General features: G+C 35.9%; 3 protein-coding genes across 3 annotated transcripts; 1 reads left to right on the top strand and 2 right to left on the bottom strand.

Moving 5' to 3' along the window:
* Positions 1–332: 332 nt before the first annotated feature.
* LOC113752491 (probable LRR receptor-like serine/threonine-protein kinase At3g47570) lies at positions 333–1,771 on the bottom strand. The gene is made up of 2 exons (XM_027296603.1): positions 472–1,771; positions 333–370 (listed from the first exon to the last, which is right to left on the bottom strand). The coding sequence occupies exons 1-2, from the start codon at positions 1,769–1,771 to the stop codon at positions 333–335; spliced, it is 1,338 nt and encodes a 445-aa protein (XP_027152404.1).
* Positions 1,772–3,977: 2,206 nt separating this feature from the next.
* On the top strand, positions 3,978–5,429 carry LOC113752492. Its single transcript, XM_027296604.1, has one exon. It carries the CDS (start codon positions 3,978–3,980, stop codon positions 5,427–5,429), a length of 1,452 nt encoding a protein of 483 aa, XP_027152405.1.
* A 12,454-nt stretch (positions 5,430–17,883) lies between these two features.
* Positions 17,884–18,564, bottom strand: LOC113752493 (LRR receptor-like serine/threonine-protein kinase GSO2). The gene has a single exon (XM_027296606.1). The coding sequence runs from the start codon at positions 18,562–18,564 to the stop codon at positions 17,884–17,886; it is 681 nt and encodes a 226-aa protein (XP_027152407.1).
* Positions 18,565–23,241: the final 4,677 nt, after the last annotated feature.

Below are 23,241 nucleotides of genomic sequence, written 5' to 3' on the forward strand. Positions count from 1 at the left end.
GACATACTGTACTAGTTGTTGAAAGTTGAAACACTAATTTGAATGATATAAAAATTTCAAAATTTGAGTCACCTGGGGCAATATATCCAAATGTAGCAAGAGTCTTTGTTTGTACCACAGATTCTCCATCTTCTAACAACTTTGCAATTCCAAAATCGCAAACATGCCCAACCATGTCTTGATCTGGGAGAATATTGCTAGGTTTCAAATCACAATGAACTATAGGAGTTGAATAACCATAATGGAGATATTCCAAACCACAAGCCACATCTATCATAACATCCAATCGTTGCTTGATGTTTAAGAAATGAGGGTTTGAATGAAGCCATTTCTCAAGGCTTCCATTGGGCATGTAATCGAGCACCAAAGCCTTAAAGTCAAGGCTAGAGCAAGCAGTAATTACTCTAGTTAAATTTCGATGATGAAGGCAGCTTAAGACTTCACATTCTCGATCAAAGCTTTTAAATGCACCTTCTAGCTGCAAATCGAATACCTTGATGGCCCAAACCATCCCATTTTCGCGATTTCCCTTGTAAACTGAACCAAAGCTCCCCGAGCCAAGTAAGTTACTCTCGCTGAATCCATTTGTTATTTGTCTAAGTTCATAGAAGGATGCCCTTTCAAATGTCGCCATGGGAAGCAAGTTCTGAGTCGGAGCTAGAGTTTTCTTTCTCAACTTTAACCGCACCAAAAAAATTGAAATCACCAAGGCTAATATGACTGAACCTGATGCCAACAGAACAATCATGACTATCCTTTTTGTCTTTGATTCATGCTCAAATGTACTTGTGCAAGGTTGGAGCCAAGGAGCGCCGCACAATGCTTCATTTGAGAGAAAAGATAGGTTCGTGAAATTTGCGAATGGTCCTCCATGAGGAATCGGTCCTTTCAATCTGTTGTAAGACACATTAAAGTATCGGAGATTTGATAGTACTTGTAATGAGTTGGGAATTTCACCTTCCAGATTGTTAAAAGATAGATCCAAATGCCGTAACTGCAACATATTCTTCATGGAATCTGGTATCAATCCTTGTAGTTTGTTATGTTCCAAGCAGAGTTCTTGCAAATCCTGTAGTGCTCCAATAGTGCTGGGTATCCCACCCAAGTATTGATTATTTGAAAGGTTCAAATAGACTAATACCTTGAAGTTTTCAATTTCAGCAGGCAAAGAACCTGTCAAATAATTTCCTGACATGTCCAGCGCCAAAATATCTCTAAGGCTCCAAAAGCTTGTTGGCATGATAGATCTTAAATTGTTGGAATTGAGATAAACATATCTGAGTGTTGTAACGTTTCCTAAACAAGAAGGCACCATACCAGAGAGCATATTTTGTCCAAGTCTTAATCCTCCTAAGTTCAACAAATAACAAAGCTCACTTGGAATAGTACCTTGTATCTGATTGTCGCTTAGATCTATCATCTGAAGCTTTAACAACCATTTGATCGTAGTCGGAATTACTCCCGTCAAACTATTGGTTGCAAAGCTCAGCCGTACCCAGTTGCTCAAATTACCAATCGAACTTGGAATTTCACTTATGATTCCACAATTTCTGGCAGAAATGGATTCGAGTGAGCTAGAAAGATTTCCAATAGACTTTGGGAGGAAGCCATTCAGAGGATTCTCATCTATCCACAACCTTGTTAAATGTTTGCAGTTTGACAGGGATATGATGAAGCTCAACTCTTTGGATAGCGAGTCCTCAGAAAAATCATTTTTCCATATAGCACTACAACAGAATTGGCCATTTGCGGCACTTTCAATGCGGCACATAGCTAATTTGCTGCAATAAAGTGGTATTATTTTGATTATGCTGAAATATTGACCCCGTATTTGGCTTTTCGTGGCAAATTAACGGCACAATTAAATTCCACCACTAGCGCAACTAAACGATGTCGTTGTTGTGAGCTGTCCAAGCATTAAACGAATAATTGCTGAATCATATTCATGGTAAGTAATCTTTCCATTTTCTCAGTCCTCCCACTTCTTCTCCCCTCTCAATTTTTCTAAATTTCTTCTATAGTCCGAGAACCCTATGCCTCAAATTTCTCTTCCAAAACTTTCGATTTTGCCTCTGCTCATCCCTAATTTCTCATTCTATCTCTCTATTTTTCATGAAACAGGTAATTACTTAATCCTTTAGCAGATTGACACAGGATGCTTTTACAATTAATAGCGATGACGAGAAGTAGCAATAGCACCTGAAGTATTGTTTTATCAAAGACGATGCCGTGTTCTATTAAAATCGGTGCACTTTTTTCTCTTCTTCTGTTCTTATCCAAGTCTCCATTGATGAAACCAATCTAATTTGAGCGAAACTTTTGAAGCTGTACTAGCGAGGTAATTAAGCTCAATTTCTTTGTGATATTTTCACTTTACTCATTTCAACTTGTGGTATTTGCTACCAAATTGCTGATTAATTGCTCTTTGACATTCCTTTGTTTGTCTCCTCCTAAATTTCTGGGGCTATCTGGTCTCATACTTAATTTGCTTGCTTTTTTTATCCTCTTCTCTTACCTGAGTTGGATATGCCACATCGTATGCATATGCCGTTTCGTTTCAGTGACTACTTTTTGCTTTTTGTTACAAGCTAAGATGTTGTTCTCATAATATCACATCTTCATTGTCCTTCGTTATGCGTCATTCTGGTTATGATTTGATCTTTAGTGGCTGTTTGACCAATATGTTGCTTGTGAATTATAGTACTGCACATGCTAGTGCTTGATTATCGTTTGGAAACTTTGAAAGCTTTCTTATCTTGATTCTATGTGGAGTGTTCCTAATATTAAATAAGAACTATCAGTTCTCCCAAAAAATGAAGAGGAATTTAGTGATTAGTAATGGTCAACTTGAGTTATTTATGCTTTTTTTTTGGGTTAAGATGGAGAACGACTATATGATTTTTGAATGTGGATTTTAATGGTTTTTTTCAATTATTTGAGACTTAATGTGATTTAAGGTGGAATTCTAGAGTTTCAGTTTGAAAATTTGGACTTCTGTGTAGATTGTTATGTTGTTATGCATTTGTTACTTCTCCTTTTTTTTGCCACTTTTATCCGGATTATGTCTTTTTCAATACAGTATACAAGTTCTTGTACATAGTTGAACAACAATCTAACTATCTGAATTGCCCATAACCATCATATTTATCTGCCTAGCAATTGTAGCTTGCTAGCAATTAAATGTTCTACCAAGTTGCAATTAGGAATTTGTAAGACAATCTAGCTCCCCTGATTTATCTATGTTTCTTTTTCTTGCAAACAGAACACTGGTTTGCATATTGACATAAATTCACCACATTCTTTTGGCATTGAGAAGTTGGGTTAACTGTTAACATCGCATTCCACTATGAGCATAGCAAACTGGGATGCACATGCTGCACTTTATTTTTTATTTTTTTGCATGTTAATAAATTTGCTATTTTTCAATTCTGTTTATAAGGTCTCTTTTCTTGCCTTCTCAATCTTGTTTCTTGTAGAATGGATGATAGGTCTTGGATCTTTATTGAAGACCGAGTCAGTAATCCATACTTTGAAAAGTGTCTGAGTGACTTCCTTAAATTTGCCTACAAAAAGAAGGAGGTTGGGAGTAGAATATATTGCCCATGTAGGCGATGTAAAAACTCAGAACGAAGAAAGGAAGAAACTATGCGTGCACATGTAACAATAAAAGGGTTTTTGACCACTTATACAAATTAGATTTATCATGGTGAAGATCCATGGGACTTCAATCAAGAAAATATGAACAATGGAGTGTTTAGGCACACTGAAAATGATGACATGAATGAACACTTGAAGAGAATTCTAACATAAATTTAGAAGAACTTAGAGGAGCCTGTGATGAAGAGACTAATAAGTTTTTTAAGTTGCTGAAGCATGCCGAAACAGAGTTATACCCTGGATGTAAAAATTTTACTCTTCTATCATTTGTCATCAAGTTGTTGCATGTCAAGTCTCTTTGTCGATGGAGCAACAACTCAATGACAATATTACTGGAGCTTCTCAAGGAAGTTTTTCCTGAGAATGAATTATTTCCAAGCTCTTATCATGATGCTTGGAAGATTGTTAAACACTTGGGTCTTAGCTACCATAAAATTCATGCATGCCCCAACGATTGGTTGATTAATTGGAAGGAGACAGAACATGAAACCTTTTACAGAAAGTGTGGAACTCCTAGGTATAAGCAAATTATAAAACAATCTGATGATTCAAGTGAACAAGTTAACAAAGTTCCAGCAAAGCTTGTTCGCTATTTTCCTTTGAAACCACGTCTCCAAAGGCTGTTCATGTCCTCAAAGACTGCTTCATTAATGAGATGGCATGAAGAGGAGCGCATCAAGGATGGAAAATTGAGGCATCCGGCAGACTCTTTAGCTTGGAAGCATTTTAATGACCGGCACCCAAGCTTTGCTAGTGATCCTCACAATGTTCGTGTTGGACTTGCAGCAGATGGATTTAACCCATTCAAAGCGATGAACAATAAATACAACACCTGGCTAGTGATTTTAGTGCCATATAATTTACCCTCATGGATGTGCATGAAGCAAACATCATTTATGTTGTGTTTGCTAATTGATGGGCCTAAAGCTCCAGGTAATGATATTCACATATATCTTCAATCAGTAATTGATGAATTGAATGAGTTTTGGGATCCAGGGGTGCTTACTTATGATGCAGCTAGTAAGCAAATGTTTTACTTACGTACTGCACTACTTTGGACTATCAATGATTTTTCAGCTTATGGAAATCTATCTGGTTGGAGTACCAAAGGGAAGTATGCATGCCCTTGTTGTAATAAAGATGTTCGAAGTCAATGGTTGATGCATAGCAAAAAACATTGCTATTTGGGTCATCATCGATTTCTAGCTATTGATCATCCTTATCGTTTAAATCGAGCACAGTTTGATGGGACAATTGAGAAACATTCTAGACCTGTTCGATTATATGGGTTTGAGATTTTAGAACAACTAAGAGATTTTAGAAATGAATTTGGAAAGGATCAACCAGTTTTCTCAGCTAAGAAAAGAAAAAGGAGGAATAAAGATAATAATGACTCTAAAGAAAGTCCCATATGTAGGTATAATTGGAAAAGATTGAATATATTCTTTCGTTTATCGTATTGGGTGGATAATTTGCTTTCACATAATCTGGATATAATGCATATTGAGAAGAATTTCTTGGAGAATCTCTTGTGGATATTGTTGGGGATGGGCAAGACAAATGATGACATTAATGCTCGATATGATCAAAAAGAAATAGGGATAAGAAAGGCACTTCACCCACAATCTAAGTGTGACAAAGTGTTTCTTCCACCTGCATGCTTCACAATGAGCAAAGATGAAAAAGAAATTTTTTGTAATGTACTAAAAACTGTCAAGGTCCCTAATGGTTATGCATCAAACATTTCGAGGTGTGTGAATATTAAAGAATGACAAATCTCTGGGTTAAAGAGTCATGATTGTCACATATTAATGCAATAATTGTTGTCCATTGCTGTGAGAAGAATATTGCCTAAACATGTTTGCAGAATTATCATTGAGTTATGAGATATCTTTAGGCAATTATACTCAAAAGTGCTTACTGTAGTAGATTGTGAAACTTTGGAGGACCGTACTCCACTGGCCCTTTGTGAACTTGAGAAGGTGTTTCCACCTCCATTTTTCAATATCATAGAGCATTTGCTTGTTCACTTGCCTGAAGAGGCGAAACTTGGTGGACCATTTCAATTTCGGTCTATGTATCCTATTGAGAGGTAAAAGATTATCAACTTAATCTATGTACATTGAAAAATCACCACCGATATTAATATAAATTCTATGCATAGGTATCTGTGTACTTTGAAAAATTATGTACGGAGTCGAAGTTACCCTGAAGGTTCAATAGCAGAAGGCTACTTGGCGGAAGAATGTATGACATTCTGTTCCATGTACTTGGACAATATTGAATCAAAGTTGAATCGCCCACCTAGGAACTATGAAGGTGAATATTTAAATAGACAGATTGGCTGTCCCTTAGGAAGAGAAGAGGTTGTCTATTTAGATGATGTCTCTTGGGTTCAAGCTCATCGTTATGTTCTTGGAAATCTTGAAACTGTTGATCCTTTTCGCAGGTAAGTTCATAGTTTATCAAACTTAATCAAAAACTCATGAATTATTGCTTTCATTAAAGTATTTAATGACTAATGTAGGGAGCATAAGCATTTGCTAAAATTGGAAAAACCACGCATGTCAAACTATGAAAGGGAGAAAATTCATAGTGAACCATTTTACAAGTACATGTAAGTTTTAAATTCAGTAATGAATTTAATTGAGCTTCATTTTCATATATTTAATATTCTCTAGAGTTAACATACAATAACAATTTTTGTTCAAAACTTGTAGGTTGAAGATTTGGAAAAATCTAATAGTTGCCATGATTATTATAAAGAAATTGCTTATTTAGCTGCTGGTCCTAATAAATGGGCAAAAAGCTATTCTGGTTACATTGTTAATGGTTTTCGTTTCCATACTAAGAAGCGTGAGATGAGAAGGCAAACTCAAAATAGTGGTATATTTGTGAATGCTAGTGCCAATAGTTTCGCTAGTACAAAGGACAAGAACCCTATATCTAGAATTTTAGAATATTATGGGGTCTTAGTGGATATTGTTGAGTTGAGATACTCAAATGACATTAAATTTGTGATGTTCAAGTGCGATTGAGTTGATAATGTCACTGGAATGAAACAAGATGAACACAACTTCACACTTGTTAACTTTGATCATATATTGTACAAGCAAAACACGAAGAATGATAAGCCTTTCATCCTTGCCTCTCAAGCACAGCAAGCTTGGTATGTTCGGGATGCATTGGAACCTTAATGGAATATAGTTGTCAAGATGACCCCTCGAGATCTTTTCATTATTGATCCAGAAATTAACATATGTGAAGCTATCCAGGATGAGCATTCTGCTTGGCAACACGTTAATAACAATAATTCTGAGGATAGTAAGGTTTCATGGGTTAGGGAGGTGTTGATGGAGTTATACTTGATGCACAAACTACAAAATCCAAGGCACACGTTGCTGAAGTTGATGATGGATTCTTTTCTGATAAGGATAATCTTGGGATTGGCAATACGATTGATGATACAAGTGATGATGATGATTTTTTTGATAAAGCCCAACAAGGAGACAAGGCTGATGATTGACTCTAATTTTGGAATATAATGCTAACATTTTGTTATATGAAGTTTAGAATGCCAATATTAGATGAAGTTACTGATTAGTATGAAAAATATTAATTGTGGGATCATTTTCACTGCCTTGGATGTCAATTTATAATTCCTTATGTTCATATTAGTCTACTTGATAACCTGCATTCTACTTCTTGTTTTAGCAGGTTGGTAATGCTGGATTTACCTTATGTTCAATTTATGATTCCTTATGTTCATATTAGCAAGTTGGTAATGCTGGTTTCATTGGGTTATAGTTCCTTAATATGTATATATTCTTTGTGTTTGCAGATTTTTAGAAATTTAAACTTCAAAAGTAAGATGATACAACACTCTCTTGCTGAATTATGTGATTAGTTTCTAAAAAAAGCCAGTAAAATTAATCATCTTACTTAACTTTGCCTTAAAAAATCAGAAGCTGCTTTTATAGGTTTTCCATGGCACCAAGTATGAAGGGGCCCCGCAAAGTTGTTGGGCCAATGTTCGGAGCGCATATTGAGTCCACCAATAGTTTGAACCCTGTTTTACGGTCAAGCTCTCAATCTTATTAGACTCACCCCAATCATTATTCAAAGCCTCTAGCACATAAATTCATTGGGGCAATGCCTGGAATACGCATAGACCCTACATCTAGCTCAAACTCTGTTTCTTGACCTAATTGTCAAGCGAAATCACATGACTCCAATTCAAATTCAAACTCAGATTCTAGCTTAATTTCTACTTCTCAGTTCAACTCTAAAGTCAATTCAGATCAGTTGAACTCCAAGGCTGATTCTCAACTAAATTCCCATCCTAATTCACATATCGATCAAGGCTTTCATTCTCAACCACTAGTAGACCATCGTGGGCAACCAGATTCCTTTGATAACAATGATTCTGAAGCTGGATCAGGTTCTTCATATGATTCAGAAGACATAGAGGATGTCTTTGATGGTACTTTTGATGATGATGATTCTAGTGAAGAAGGTCGGTTGGAAAAGAAAAGATTATCACAAACAGTTTTGAGTCTAGCATTCCTTATTATAAGTTTTGTATAATATTCATAAAAAAAAATTATATGAATCACAATTTCTTCTTTTGTATGTGTGTGTATTTTTTGTACACAGGAGACAATAGTGGTAGAGGACTAGCCAGACGAAGTGCTGGTTGGAGTGGTAGAAAGAAATTGGAGTTAGTTTGGAATGCACGAGGCCAAGTAATTGGTCCTAATGCTACACAGTATATAAGTCAAGTAGGAATCTTAGTAAAGGATGGTAATAAATTACCACTCACGTACACAGATTGGAGGGCCATGCCTGAAGGATCTAAGGAGAGATTTTGGGAAGATATTAAGGTATTTTGATTCACTATCAAAGTTAGCAACATTTTTTTCTTTTTATTTCATACAATCTTGTGGCTTGTGAATGTTTAAACTTTTGTTTTGTAATTTTTTATAGAGAAATACAAATATTGATAATACATGCAAGAAAGTACAAATGATGAGGGTCAGCAAATTGTGGAGAAATTGGAAATCAAAAGTCAAGAGCATGTATTTCACTCCTTATAGGAGGCACAGGTCATGGCTATTAGCACACTGTCCTGCAAGAGTTGAGGAGGATCAATGGCCTATTTTGGTTGATTATTGGAGCTCAGAAGATGTCAAGACATGTATTTATTGTCACATCTCTTTTGCTTTTGAATTAAATTCTAGTGCTATTATGATTTTGATGTGTTGTTAACTACCTTTTTTGGTTTTGTACATAATTAAAAGCAAAGCAAGATTAATAGCAAGAATCGAAAAAAACAAAAGATGCCACATCGAACAGGGCGAAAAGATCATGTGAACCTCAAGGAAGAGGTATATTAAATTCTAGTGCTTATGTTTCTAGCAATTTTTTCTGGAAAATAGTCTTATTTAGAAATATTAACACTTCAGTTTGTACATTGAATATGTGGCAGCTTCGGATTAAAATAGGAAAAGAGCCTTCGAAACTAGACGTTTTTATTCATTCAAGACAGGGAAAACAAATGAATGAGTTGACTTCACAAACAATTGTAAGAATAGCTTTTAGTCACTTTTTATTGGTTTTACTTCATAAATAATTCTTTCTTCTGTCTGTTTTTCAATTTAGGCAACTATGAATGAGGAAATACAAAAACTGCCAGAGACATCCAAGGATGATAATTTTGTGAAAGATATACTCTATGAAAATATTCTTCGACCTAAAAAACCAGGTCGTCTTCGAACTTATGGGGTAGTTGCGAATCCAAAAGACGTGTATAGGATATCGGATAACATGAATGCTGGACAAAAGAAAGTATTTGAGGATGCAGTGAATGAGAAAGTGGAAATCATATGTGGTGAACTACGAGAAGAAATGAATTCGAAATTGGCAGATTTTAAGAAGGAGTTGATTGCTCAATTTGAAGCAAGAATGGTTTGGGATAACTATTTGGTTAAATATTATAGTTTTTCTAATTTTTTTATTGCTTTAGTTACTGTTTATCTTTGTTCTTCCAGGGGGCATCAACATGTGACTTGGCATCACTCCAAAGAAGAGAAATGAATGCAGCAAAGCAATCTCAAATTTCGGACTCATTAGAGGTTGTATATTAATTCATACAATTCGATTTTGTGTTCAAACTCTCTGAAATATCAGCAGCTATGGCCTGATTTTCTTCTTCACACTTTGTTGATAACGTAACAGATTGGTGATAGAATGAACAGGGAAGTTGGAACAAATGATGCTGAAATGTACAAGGAAGTTGGAACAAATGATGTTGAAATAAACAAGTGTGAAATGAATAAAAAAGTTTCTTCAATTGCTGATATTCTTGAGGTATAATATGCGTACTTTGAGTTGGTCCTTCTATAGAAGACCAATTTTGCTGAGTTCCTTGTTGATATTGAATTGTGCATGAGTTCCTTGTTGATGACTATTTGTGCATGAGCTCCTTGTTGATATTTAATTGACTAGTGTTTTGTTATACCAGAACCACCATACAAAGAAGAAAAGGAGCAGGACTACTTGCAAACGGCTTGCTTGAGGTACTGGAAATAACTCTATTCTGTCAAGCTATTTATGGGACATAATGTAGTAGAAGTGGTCTTAATTTTCAATGTCTGTGAAAAGGTTGAAATAGGGTTTTTTCCCCTTTTTTCCTTTTTTTTTGTGGTTTTCTTAATGTTAGAATTGAATTACAAATTCCGTTTCAGTATCTATTGTTATATTAACGTTTTCTTCATGCTTAATGGGCTGGGGTTATATGAGCAGGGGACTAATAGAATACACTTTGTAGCCTTGGACTTGATGTTAAATGTGGAGTTGGTTTCATGGTTTGGTTCAAATGGGGATGGATGGTACGTTGGAAGCACGCGGATTGGGAGATATGAAGATGATTTTGAGAGATGTATGATGAAGTGTTGTACTTTTGAAGACAAGCACATTTTGGAATATATGAAACATCTTGTAATTGGAGCGAATAATATTAAATGATAAAGTTTGTAGAATTTGACTAAAACAATGTATGATACTTTATTCTAGTGTATTATGGAACTATATTTTGTAATAATATTCGATTTTAGGATATTTGAGCATGATAACTATTGTACCATGAAAAAATTGATTTCTAGCCTTTATATTGGTGACTTTTTTGCGACACAAGTTTTTGTCGCATGACATTGTGGACATTTTGTAGCGCATTTTTTGTGCCACAAGTAGAGTGGTGACACTCAAATTGGCGTCGCAAAGAGCAATGCAAATGCATGCGACATATTGAAAAATTGTGTCGTTTTCTTTTGTAACGCCTACTTTTGTGGCACAATTGAATTCCGTCGCATTTGTGCCGCAAAAAGGTTTTCGCAGTAGTTTTTTGACTTTTTGCAGCACAATTTTGGCATCGCGAAAAGTAAGTTTTCTTGTAGTGTAGAAAACTGTTCCAGTAATCCGTGTTTCCAAGAGAATGAGGAATTGCACCCGTAAAATGGTTCACACCAAGACCTAGCATTCTGAGGCTAGAGGCATTTGAGATAGATGTTAGTATAGTTCCACTGAATTCATTTCCCCCAAGGTAGAGTTCCTCAAGATTGGGTAAGAAAGCACCTATAGTTGATGGAAGCTCGCCTGATAAATCATTCTGCGCGAGAGAAATAAGTCGTACATTTGAACTATTGAAAAGCTTCAGCGGGATAGGACCTCTCAACCTATTCGACTCCAACATAAGTACTTCCAACTTGCTAAGATTACCAACCTCTTGAGGTATTATGCCTGACAAATCAAATTGGTAAGAAAGTCAAATGAGTCATTTGACTTGAAACAATTTGGTGAGAGAGGGAAGTAATGAGAAGATAGACACATAGTGGATGCAAGTATTGAGCATTATGATTTACAAGCCAGCAAGTTTTTGATACATAATGATAAAGACGAGCTCAAGTAAATCCATGTTTTTTTTTTTTGGTAAAGTAAATTCATGTTACTAGTATTGATGAACTTAGCATAAAGCCATAAAATAGAGTAGCTAAAAGCATCTGTTCTCTTTTCATTTGAGTGCATGGATCACTGGTCATGTGAAAACCGACTGAATGTATCTAGCTATAGTAAGATTTGACAGTGATCATGCAATTGATGTTACGTTGGGTCTTGTAAATGGAAGTTTATCATACTAGGTGAGTAGTAACCAATGCATGACAACTTGGCAAAACTTTTGTATCTCACATATCTAAAGTCAAGTAACTAAATTTAACGAAAAAGGAAGCATCTCAACCAATTCAGGAGTAAAGATACGAAAGGAAGTGGTATAATTCATTGACAATTTTGGAAATGACAAAACATTTTCAGACAATGTTTGAAACAAAATAACATGACATTGTCAAAAGGGGCATAGAATTGTACACTTTCCTCTCTTCAAGCATTCACTCTTTTTTATCTCTTTGTACCCTCTCTCTAAGTGCTTCCTTATCTTCCTATTTCCCATTGTATCATCTGTTAACCCCTTATCAGTATCTCTATTTTTGAAGTGATCAATTGGAATTTGAAGTTGAGTTAGAGATGTAGGCTGTAGCATATTGAGATCAAGCTGATCGAAATCCTTTTAGTTTATGCAGTGCACTAGTATGACTGACCAATTGACGTATGAGAAAGAGCCATATTTGATTTGTATTTGAAGTCGCTCGACTTAAAGCTCAAATTCAAGTTTGAGAAAAGTATTCTAATGATGGAATAATGAAATGGGTTAAAAGCAAAAAAGCCTCATGTAGTATACCTAATATACAGAAAAGCTTCGCGTGGTTTCAAAACATACAAAACGACACCTCATATTTTGAACTAAATTGTAAACTAACAAAATTTGTTAAACTTAATGAAAAATTTAACGGAATCCGGTAAACTTAATGGAATCCGGTAAGTTTAACAGCCGAGACCATTATTTTCATTAAGTTTAACGAATTCTGTTAGTTTACAATTTAGTTCAAAAGACAAATTCCACTTTACCCCCCTGTGGTTTAACCTTTTTTTATATAACCCTCATATGGTTTCAAAAGTTATACATAACCCTTTTATGGTTTGGATTAAAGTGTCAAAGTGACGGGGATGACCATTCGTAACGGAGTCACCTAAAATCTCAAAAATACCCTTATGTAAAATTGAAAATTATTTATTAACCAAGGGGGATTATGTGTATATTTTGAAAATCATAAGGGGGTTATATGGTATAGTATTAAATCATAAGGGGGTTATATAGTAAAATATAAAAATCATACGGGGTTAATGTGTCATGTATTTATAAGGGTAATTTCGACATTTTTAGAAGTTCCGTTACGAGTGACTATTTCCGTCACTTTGACACTTTAATCCAAACAATGAGAGGTTTATGTATAGCTTTTGAAACCATATGGAGGTTATGTAAAAAAACGTTAAACCACAGGGGGGTAAAATGTAATTTGCCCTAGTTCAAAACATGAGATGTCGTTTTGTATGTTTTGAAACTATAGGGGACTTTTCTGTATATTAGGTATATCACAGAGGATTTTTTTTGTTTTTAACCCTAATGAAATAGATCTCATGCCAAAATGTATCAAGATTTTTACCTGTCACATTAGCATTCTCCATGCCTAATATCTCCAAATTATAGAGATTGTCAATGGCTTTTGGAATTTCACCTGCCTAGAAATCACGGCATGATGATAAATATAATTAACGGCATGGCATAATTATATGTATATAATATATATGCATTTAGGAATTCTAAGGATCTTTAGTTAAGTTTCAAACAGTATCATGTAAATCTCTCATAAATATTGGCAAAATGACGATTACATACACTCCTAAAAATTGGAGGTTATTTTGGTGGCAATCTCTATGCGTATATCAATGGATTTTTAAATGTATGCACAAATTAGAAATAAAATTGATATAAAATCTAAATATGCATATCGAAATTAATGTTTTTTACATTTTCTTTCATAGAAGGTAAAGCCATGAAGTTTCAAATGTCCAAAAATTCTAAGGGGAAATTACTCAAAGGCAAGAGAAATTTTAACGTGGCTTGAAAATATACTTTTAGCATCCTTATGCTTCGGATTCAAAGGCAAGAGAGATGTAATCCATCAAAACCAATGGTTTTGTACAAAAAGACCACTCTACCCCATTAGTATACATATTGTTAATTCATCCTTCTTTCACAATTTTATTTCTTACATCAAACAAAATTGTGTGTTTGGCATAGTCATCAATCCCGACCTAGACATCAACCTGGCAAAGCCATTGGTGTAACAAGTTAGCGGCTTAACCATAGATTTACTGATCCAAGATCACTCTGTGTTCGCCATGCTTTGAGTTTTTTATTTCCTAACTTTTATCTTTATTTTGTTGAAAACAAAAACTTCTTTATTCACACAATGTTTGCACCAATACTTAAGCAGTTAGCAATCATCAGAAATAGTGTATGTGATATAAATTTTTCATGCAATTATGATTCTAGTCTCAAAATCCTTTAAACCCAATGAAAATTTCTCAATGGGTTAAAAAGGATTTTGAACAATTTTCATTGGGTAATGATGGATTTTCAGTCTTAATTTGTACTCTACACAATAAACTTACATAAATTAGTCTTGGATGACAATTGCCGGCTATAACTAATAATTACTTTATAATGTTGTTGCAAATTTTGATTGATTAAGGAAGAATATTTTAAAATTTTTTTGACAAAATAAAGATGAAAAAATTGGCAAATAAAAACACCAAAACATTGCAAACTAACAATTCAGTTTGAAATAAATAAAGATAAGGGCAAATTACATTTTACCCCCTGTGATTTAGCATTTTTTTACATAACCTCCCTATGGTTTCAAAAGTTATACATAACCCCCTCATGGTTTGGATTAAAGTGTCAAAGCGACGGAAATAGTCATTTATAACGGAATTTTTAAAAATATCGAAATTACCCTTATAAATACATAACACACTAATCTCGTATGATTTTTATATTTTACCATATATATAATTCCCTTATGGTTTAATACTTTATCATATAACCCCCTTATAGTTTTTAAAATATACACATTACCCCCTTGGTTAATAAAAAATTTTCAACTTTATATAAGGGTGTTTTTGATATTTTAGGTGACTCTGTTACGAATGATCATTCCTGTCACTTTGACACTTTAATCCAAACCATGAGGGGGTTATATATAGCTTTTGAAATCATGGAGAAATTATGTAAAAAAATGCTAAACCACAGGGGGGTAAAGTGAAATTTGCCCTAAAGATAACGTACAGAATGGGGCCGAAAAGAAGGAATCATTGTTTATAGGGTGATAGGGTGCATTTTAGTGGGGTATTTTGGGCATTATTGCACAATTATTTGACTAAATATTTTCGTTAATTGGGTGGATTCTACTGATATTTTGTTTTGGTGCTAACTGCAGGAATTAGTACTAAAAAGTGCTTGAAATCGAAATTTAGAAGATTCGTCGCACAGGAGCCACTTTAAGTACTGGGGTCCGCTCGAGAAGCTGAAGAAACTTAATTGTAATAGATATTATTTTATTCTATTTTGAGGGAGTCTGGTTTTAATTTTGGAAAAATAACAATTTTCCAGAGGGAAAAATCCCTTCCTGGAGCTTCGGTCGACAACAGAGGCAAGAGTTAGTTTTCTCGCCTGGCTTAGGTTTTCTCCGGAGCTATGCTTTTTAGGAGGAGGCCGCAACTTTAAAAAGAGAACAATCAGAGAAGAAAAGGCAATCGTTGTTGACTTTGTGATTCTTGTGAGCTTTTCATTAGCCTTGACCGAATTGAGGAATGAAAAAATTGAGAAATCTTTTCTCTCATATGTCTTTTACTTAGCAATCAGAGGAGACAAGAGCCTCCATTATTGACTGTATATTGTTCTTCCATTTTTGGTTGACTTCGGCAATTCCAATTCTAAGTTTGGTTGACCGCAATTGATAGAACAAAAGAAGCAAAAGCTGTTCTCGTATCATTGTGGGCAATTAGGAGGCAGCTACCATTGTGGACTTTGTGGATTTGTTTCTTTACTCAATTTTGACCGGAATTGGAAGGCAACATCAGACCATCGTATCTGTACGCTTTGGAGGAAAATTGGAAGCAATAAAGCTTCCTTGCGCTTTCTCCTGGTGTTGACCGAAGCAAAGAAAAATTGATCTGCAAACCTTCCCAAACTCCACATGCGCAGCTCGTCCTCCATTAATGGAGAGCTAAATCCCCAAATCTAGTCAAGGGGACAATCCACGATTTGGTTCGGCAATTGCTGTGAGATCGAATTTATTTTAACTATTTCCTCCATTTATTAATATTTATATGTTTCCCGTTTTTAATTGTTATAGCTCTTGTGGATGATTGATTAGTGCGCAATAATTAATTGTTCATATAGGGATAATTGAATCCGTAATTGTTCGTTATCTCTATCTCAGTAGCAACTGGCGTAATTGGATTTGTGTCAGGGGAACATACAATCTAACTTAAACAAACCCTCGTAGCGTGTTTGTTAGTTAGGATTGGCCCTTTCTAATTATTAATGCAATTTAGAAATTGAATCCTACGGTCGTACCTAGGGTTGTTTTTGGGTTAGAGAAATAGCTAACGGTCGTACCTTAACTATCGATAAATTAAGGAAAGATTGGTTGTTTATCGCGTGCTTAACAACTATAACCAATCTATTAATAAATGTTGGAATTACCTTTGAATCAATGATCAGTTGCATGAACCATCTCTGAAATATACCCTTGACTAGAGTTTCTCTTAGTTATTTCTTCTAATTAATTATTTTCTGCATTTAATTTGTTTAGTTGGCATTTAATCCCAAAACCCCCCATTAATCTTGATTTGAAAAGAAACAAAATATGTTGCTAATCCCTGAGGAGACGACCCTGCTTGCCACTGTCTACTAGTTAATGAATTCAGTTAAATAATTAATTTAGATATATCGGATTAAGCAAACTCTTCGGGAACAGGGTGAATCAAGTAACCCATTACATACCTAGAGTCCCTGCTCCAGTACTCGAATTGATTATTGACTGCTTTAAGTGATAGTTAGGTTTTATTTATTATTATTGCACAGGTTCGGCACCTGTCATAGGGTTAATCACATTTTATCTCCTTAAAAAATATCCCATTTCTCAGTTTACCCTCTAACCTTTAATTTTCCTCACTTAACCCCCTTTAGGACAAAATTGTTCTTGCATTATTTTGATTTTTTATTTACCTTGTCTTCCTTTCTTTTATTTCTTTTCCTCTTTCTTCTTTATTTAATTTTTTCTCTTTCCCACAAAAATCTTTACCTTAATGATTGAAATTTAAAAAAAGGAATTGCAGAGATCTATTTTCTCCTTAAATGATTAAAAAAAATATTACCACTTTTCTAAAATACAATTTTTGTAGCCTTTCAATTCTTTTAATTTTAGGTTTTCCTCTTTCCTTTCTAGTTTCTCATTTTATTCCCAAGAAAATATCTTAAAATGAAATTGTGACCTGATTAATAGTCATCAATTGAAATTTGTGACACGTGGCATCATACAAAAAATCAACATTAGTTTTTGATGCCTTTTAAACCTTTACCCAGAAATATACAATTACAAACTCAAAACAAAAATTTTAGTTGAAATGAAATTTCTATTGAGAATAATGAAAGAGAGAAGAAAGAGAAAAAAAATAAAAGAAAGGAAAATAATTTCATCTTATAATATTTTCTTGAGAATAAAATGAGAAACTAGAAAAGAAAGAGGAAAACCCAAAATTGAAAGAATTGAAAGGCTAAAAAAATTGTATTTTAGGAAAGTGATTTGAATATTTTTTTTAATCATTTAAGGAAAAGATAGATCTCTGCAATTCATCTTTTTTAATTTCAATCATTAAGGTAAAGATTTTTGTGAGAAAGAGGAAGAATTAAATAAAAAAGAAAAAGAAAAATAAATAAAAGAAAGGAAAACAAGGTGACTGAAAAGTCAAAATAATTCAAGGGCAATTTTGTCCTAAAGAGGGTTAAGTGAGCAAAATTAAAGGTTATGGGGTAAATTGAGAAATGCGGTATCCTTTAAGGGGATAAAATGTGATTAACCCTTGCTTATATCCAGTCTACATAAACATTAAGTTTAAGTGTTTCTCCACAAATAAGCATCTAAACTCAACCCTACAAGCATATAAATCTGTGATCTATTGGTGCTCGAATTTTTCAAAACAAAGTCAAGTTGGCAGCTTACCTGTCAGGTCGTTGCCTCCCAAATATAAACCTATAAGCGTGGTTAGATTCCAAATTTCTCTTGGTATATATCCTCCAAATTTGTTGTAAGACAAGGATAAAACTTGGAGTCTTGAGCATTCTCCGATGCCTGATGGAATTTCACCCTCAATGTTATTAAGTGATAAGTAAAGCCCTTGAAGTTGTGGGAGATAATCGCAAATACGTGCTGGAAGGTAACCCGATAAGCTATTATTCGTAAAAGCAATTCTTTGCAATGAAGAGAGGTTAAACAGAGCTTGTGGCAGAGGGCCTACAAGTTGGTTATGTTGAATATCCAAAACTCTCAATTTTGGTAGAGCTCTAAATTCTTCTGAAAGGCTTCCCGTAAAGAAGTTACCATCCAACCCAATGACCTCTAGCTTTGTCAAATTAGAGAGCCTGCCTGACAATGAACCCGAAAATCTGTTGTATTCGAAGTTGATGTACCAGAGTGCACTCAAACATCCCAACCATGATGGAAATTTCCCTTCAAAGTCATTGCTTGCAAGGTTGATGTACTTCAATCGATGGAGACGAGATAGCTCGGTTGGAAGATGTCCATGGAAGCTGTTATTTCTAACATTTAGCCAGACTAGGAAAGAAAGATTTCCCAGTTCTGGAGGTATAGTTCCTGCAATTCCCATGTAAGAAAGGTTGATGGCTGCGACTCTTTGATGGCGAGTGTTACAAGTGATTCCAATCCAGTTGCAAAAAGAGGTAGAATTGGACCAGTTGGTTGGGATGATCCTTTGAGGGTCGAAAATGGTGGTTTTGAGGGCTAGAAGTGCATTCAGATCAACAGTGTTTTTATGGTTGCCGGTAGCAATTATGCTAGCTGATAGGTTGCAATTTTATCATTTATTTTATTATTAATTTCCCCTATTACCTGACTTGATGTGGATTAATTGTTGGATTCTAGTCATTTTTCGTAATTTGCATTTATTTCAGGGAGTAAAAAAAAAATACCACAATCAACGCCACTTTAACAATCATCGGGAAAGACATTGAATAGAAGGCTTGAAAGGGCATTTTTGGAAAAAAGGGACACAAGCCCTTTCCGGTCATTTTGGGCCGAAATGTTATTTCCCCTGGAGGCCGCTGCACAGGAAGGAATTAGAGTAGGTTTTTAGATAGGAAATAAAGTAGAAAACGGAGAGAACTACTTAGCTTAGTTTTCTTTGACTTTTTCTTTTTCGTCATCTAATGGGGACTTGTCCCTTTTTAGCTTTGAGTAGTAGTTTTCTTTTCGGCCGTACGTAGGAGAAGCAAACAAACAATAAAGTACCTCCTGTAGCTTATTTTCTCTATTAAAGATAACGAAGTGAATTCGCTCATTTGGGAACTGATGGCCGCAACTCTTGCTTTCATTTCTCGTGGGTTTTGTTCATCAATTATGAACTAAATTTCCTCACTCTAGTCAAGAGACAACGGATGCTTTGGGTCATCTAAAATTGTGAGATCGATTTAATTTTATCTTTTTCTTTTATTTATTGGTATTCGCATATTCTTGATTTCAGTACTTATGGTTATTTAATTAATTGATTGTCTTGAATCCAAATAATTAGTTAATTTAGTAATCTATTGTCAATTAGGGCATTAAATCCGTAATTGTTTAATTGTCTTGATATAGTGACAACTGGCATGATTGGATTTGTGCCAGAAAAATACGCGGGCTAATTTGAAATAACCCTGGTAGTGCGTTATTTGGTTAGAATAGGGCTCCTCTAATACGTAAGGCAATTGGGGAATTAATCTTATGAACGTACCTAGGATTATTTCTCAATTAGAACAGTGATTAACGGGTGTACCTTAATCACCGACACAGTAAGGAGGGTTGACTGTCATCGCTTGTTTGGTAGTTATAACCTATTTATTTATAAATAATTAGAATTGCCTTTGTTTCGATGATCAATTAGGTGCACCATTACTGAAGTTATTTCTTGGCTAGATCCTTAATTATCACCATTTGATTTTAGTAAATTGTTATTTAATTTCTAGTTAGCTATTTTATTTTTATTATTTTACTTTTAGTTGAATTGCTTAAATTGTCACCTCTGATATAAAAACACCCCTCCTTGTCACTGTGAATTTGAAAAGAAACAATTACTCCCAATCCCTGTGGATTTGACCCTGTTCACCGCTATCTACAGAAATTATTTTTAGTTTGAGCAGGTTTTTATTATTGCACAAGCTGACAACCTGTCAATTTTTGGCGCCGTTGCCATTGACAACCTGTCAACCAGTCCCTGCCAATTGTTTCTGCTAGTCGCTGTAATTGTTAGAGCTTCTTTCTCTAGTTACTTGAGTTGACAGTTTGAGGCCATGGTTAGATCGAAATCGTCTTCAAGGTCCAGAACCTCTCGCTCTCAGCCTCCACCTCAACCCTCCGTTTCGGTCAATATCCCCATCAACCAACCTATCGCCGTTGGTTTCCGAACCCGGTTAGGCAGGGGTAGGGGTGCCCATGTGGCCTCCGCCACTCATCTTGGAGCGCATTTGGAGTTCACTAGGCCCGCCGATCAGCGGCGCTATGTTCAAGCCTGTGAGCGGCGTATCATTCGTCCAAGTGCGCGGACAACAGGACTATGGCTTTTATGGGCATCCAAGAGGAGGTCGAGCGCATGTACACCACCATTGGATGGCGCTCCTATCTCGCTATCTTCCAGCCCGCCTTTGTCGAGTTGACTAGGGAGTTTTACTCCACTTTTGAGTTCGATTTACCTGCTAGGTATACGGTTGAGACTCCCAACGTCATCCATTTCCGTCTCATGGGTCAAGAATTCGATATTTCTATTACCCAGTTTAATCTGGCTTTTGGTTTCATCACTCGGGAGTACTCTGAAACTAGGGAATACGCCGAGAGTGCCTGCGATTATGTGGAGCCTTTTCTTTCCGCCTACCGTGAGGTGTGGGAGGACATGTCTGTCGACAGACAGCGTTATGACCCCTCTCAGTCGCGGAGCTCCTTTCTTGAGGATCCGAGCGCTCGATATATTCAGCGGCTCTTAGCATACAGCTACTCAGGCAGAAAAGACAGCTCCGGTATTGTCTCTCGGCCGGAGCTCTTCTTCCTTTGGTGCATGAAGAATGATTACAAGGTCAATTTGGAGTGTTGGTTGGCGGCACAGTTCAAGTCCGTTATGGCAAAGAAGAACAAACCCTTGATCCTTGGGTCGTATATCACGCACTTGGCGGTCCAGCTAGGCGTTCTGAATCTACAGGATCATAACCTCCACTTGACCTGCGACATGGAATCTCTAAACGCCGAACGCTTGGAGAGGATGGGAATTCTGGAGCTCGTCGATGGCCGCTACCGTTTGGTTCCCCCGGGACCACCCCGCACCCCACCTCGCCCCTCTTCTGCCCAGTCAGCCCCAGTTGGTAGCGATCCCGGCCCATCGACATCCGCTCACCCCCTTCCGCCGCCAGAGGCTGAGGACTGGCGCCAGCTACGGACGCAGGTTGCGAACTTGGAGGCCTGGATGATTAACATCGACAACAATGTGGCTGCTTTGGCACAGAATTTGACAGCATTCATGCAGCACTCGGATTTTCCACCCACAGCACTACCTCACCCTCCACTTTGACCCGATTCCAGGGGAGTGTCGTTGCCCTCTCTTCTACTTTTTGATGTTACCTTGCTACATTGAGGGCAATGTATCGTTTAGGTGTGGGGGGGATTGGATATTGTGATTCTCATTTTTAGTAATTTTTAGTTTTTAGGAGTTTCCTTTATTTTTAGTTTGTTTTTTGTTTATTTACATTCAGTCATTTTCTTGCTTTCTAGTGATGAGCTGTCATGTGAATGCCAAATTTGCTGATTATTGCCTCTAATGCTACTTTTGCCAAGTTTTTTTTAAAATAGAAGTGTATCGAGTTAATGTGGTTGAGTCTAAGGCATCTCCTTGGTGAATATCGGACTGCTTGACTTTTTTTTATTTCTTTGTTAACTTTTCTAGGCATAGGGAATCACTGTTGGCGTTTTAATGTGAATTGGTCCAATATTGACTCTAACTCTCCATGTTTGGCAATAATGAGGCGAGCTGCTCCTATTGTTGGTTTTTAGTATTGTTTTGCGTTTTTGCATTGTTTGGCTGTGAATAAGCTTGACTGTACACCACTATTAGTTACTACTGAGTAACCGGGCTCCTTCATTTAAAAATGTTGGAGTTCGCGTCAAAAGGCTCTAATGGCTAGAGACTAAGTCTTTTTGTGTTATTAAAAAAAGGGGAGGGTAATGAAAAAACGGAAAAAGGAAAACAAAAAAAGTGCTGGTTGTGTTAGTATGTTAGAGGTCAGCTTGCCGATTTATGGACCGAATATGGAGATTTTGGTTAGTATTTGGATTGTTTGTTGATAAATGTTATGCGCCATTCCTTTTTCTTAGATTAGCTAATTTGGAAATTGGAGGAGTTTGTAATTTAGAGGCTAACTGGGGGGATACTTCTCGGATTTTAATCACTAGTGCTCGATATATGTTTTTTTTCTTGATATCTTGGCAATTCGGTAGATAGGGCAATGACCATTGTCAAATTTTGGTGTTTGTGTAATTTTCTTATGCTTAAGGGCAAGCATGGTTTAGGTGTGGGGGGAATTGATAGGTTGCAATTTTATCATTTATTTTATTATTAATTTCCCCTATTACCTGACTTGATGTGGATTAATTGCTGGATTCTACTCATTTTTCGTAATTTACATTTATTTCAGGGAGTAGATAAAAAATACCACAATCAACGCCACTTTGACCGTCATCGGGAAAGAAATTGAATAGAAGGCTTGAAAGGGCATTTTTGAAAAAAAGGGACACAAGCCCTTTCCGGTCATTTTGGGCCGAAATGTTATTTTCCCTGGAGGCCGCCGCACAGAAAGGAATTAGAGTAGGTTTTTAGATAGGAAATAAAGTAGAAAACGGGGAGAACTACTTAGCTTAGTTTTCTTTGACTTTTTCTTTTTCGTCATCTAGTGGGGACTTGTCCCTTTTTAGCTTTGAGTAGTAGTTTTCTTTTCGGCCGTACGTAGGAGAAGCAAACAAACAATAAAGTACCTCCTGTAGCTTACTTTCTCTATTAAAGATAACGAAGTGAATTCGTTCATTTGGGAACTGATGGCCGCAACTCTTGCTTTCATTTCTCGTGGGTTTTGTTCATCAATTATGAACTAAATTTCCTCACTCTAGTCAAGAGACAACGGATGCTTTGGGTCACCTAAAATTGTGAGATCGATTTAATTTTATCTTTTTCTTTTATTTATTGGTATTCGCATATTCTTGATTTCAGTACTTATGGTTATTTAATTAATTGATTGTCTTGGATCCGGATAAT

The sequence above is a fragment of the Coffea eugenioides genome, chromosome 11, assembly GCF_003713205.1.
Source record: "Coffea eugenioides isolate CCC68of chromosome 11, Ceug_1.0, whole genome shotgun sequence".
Classification (NCBI taxonomy): Eukaryota; Viridiplantae; Streptophyta; class Magnoliopsida; order Gentianales; family Rubiaceae; genus Coffea; species Coffea eugenioides.

Excerpts from the sequence above, each read along its gene's own strand:
- LOC113752491 (XM_027296603.1), bottom strand. The coding sequence starts at position 1,771 with ATGTGCCGCATTGAAAGTGCCGCAAATGGCCAATTCTGTTGTAGTGCT. Across the intron at positions 371-471 it reads ATTCGATTTGCAGCTAGAAG|GCTTTGGTGCTCGATTACAT; the intron begins GTGCATTTAAAA and ends CTTGACTTTAAG.
- LOC113752492 (XM_027296604.1), top strand. The coding sequence starts at position 3,978 with ATGACAATATTACTGGAGCTTCTCAAGGAAGTTTTTCCTGAGAATGAA.
- LOC113752493 (XM_027296606.1), bottom strand. The coding sequence starts at position 18,564 with ATGGGAATTGCAGGAACTATACCTCCAGAACTGGGAAATCTTTCTTTC.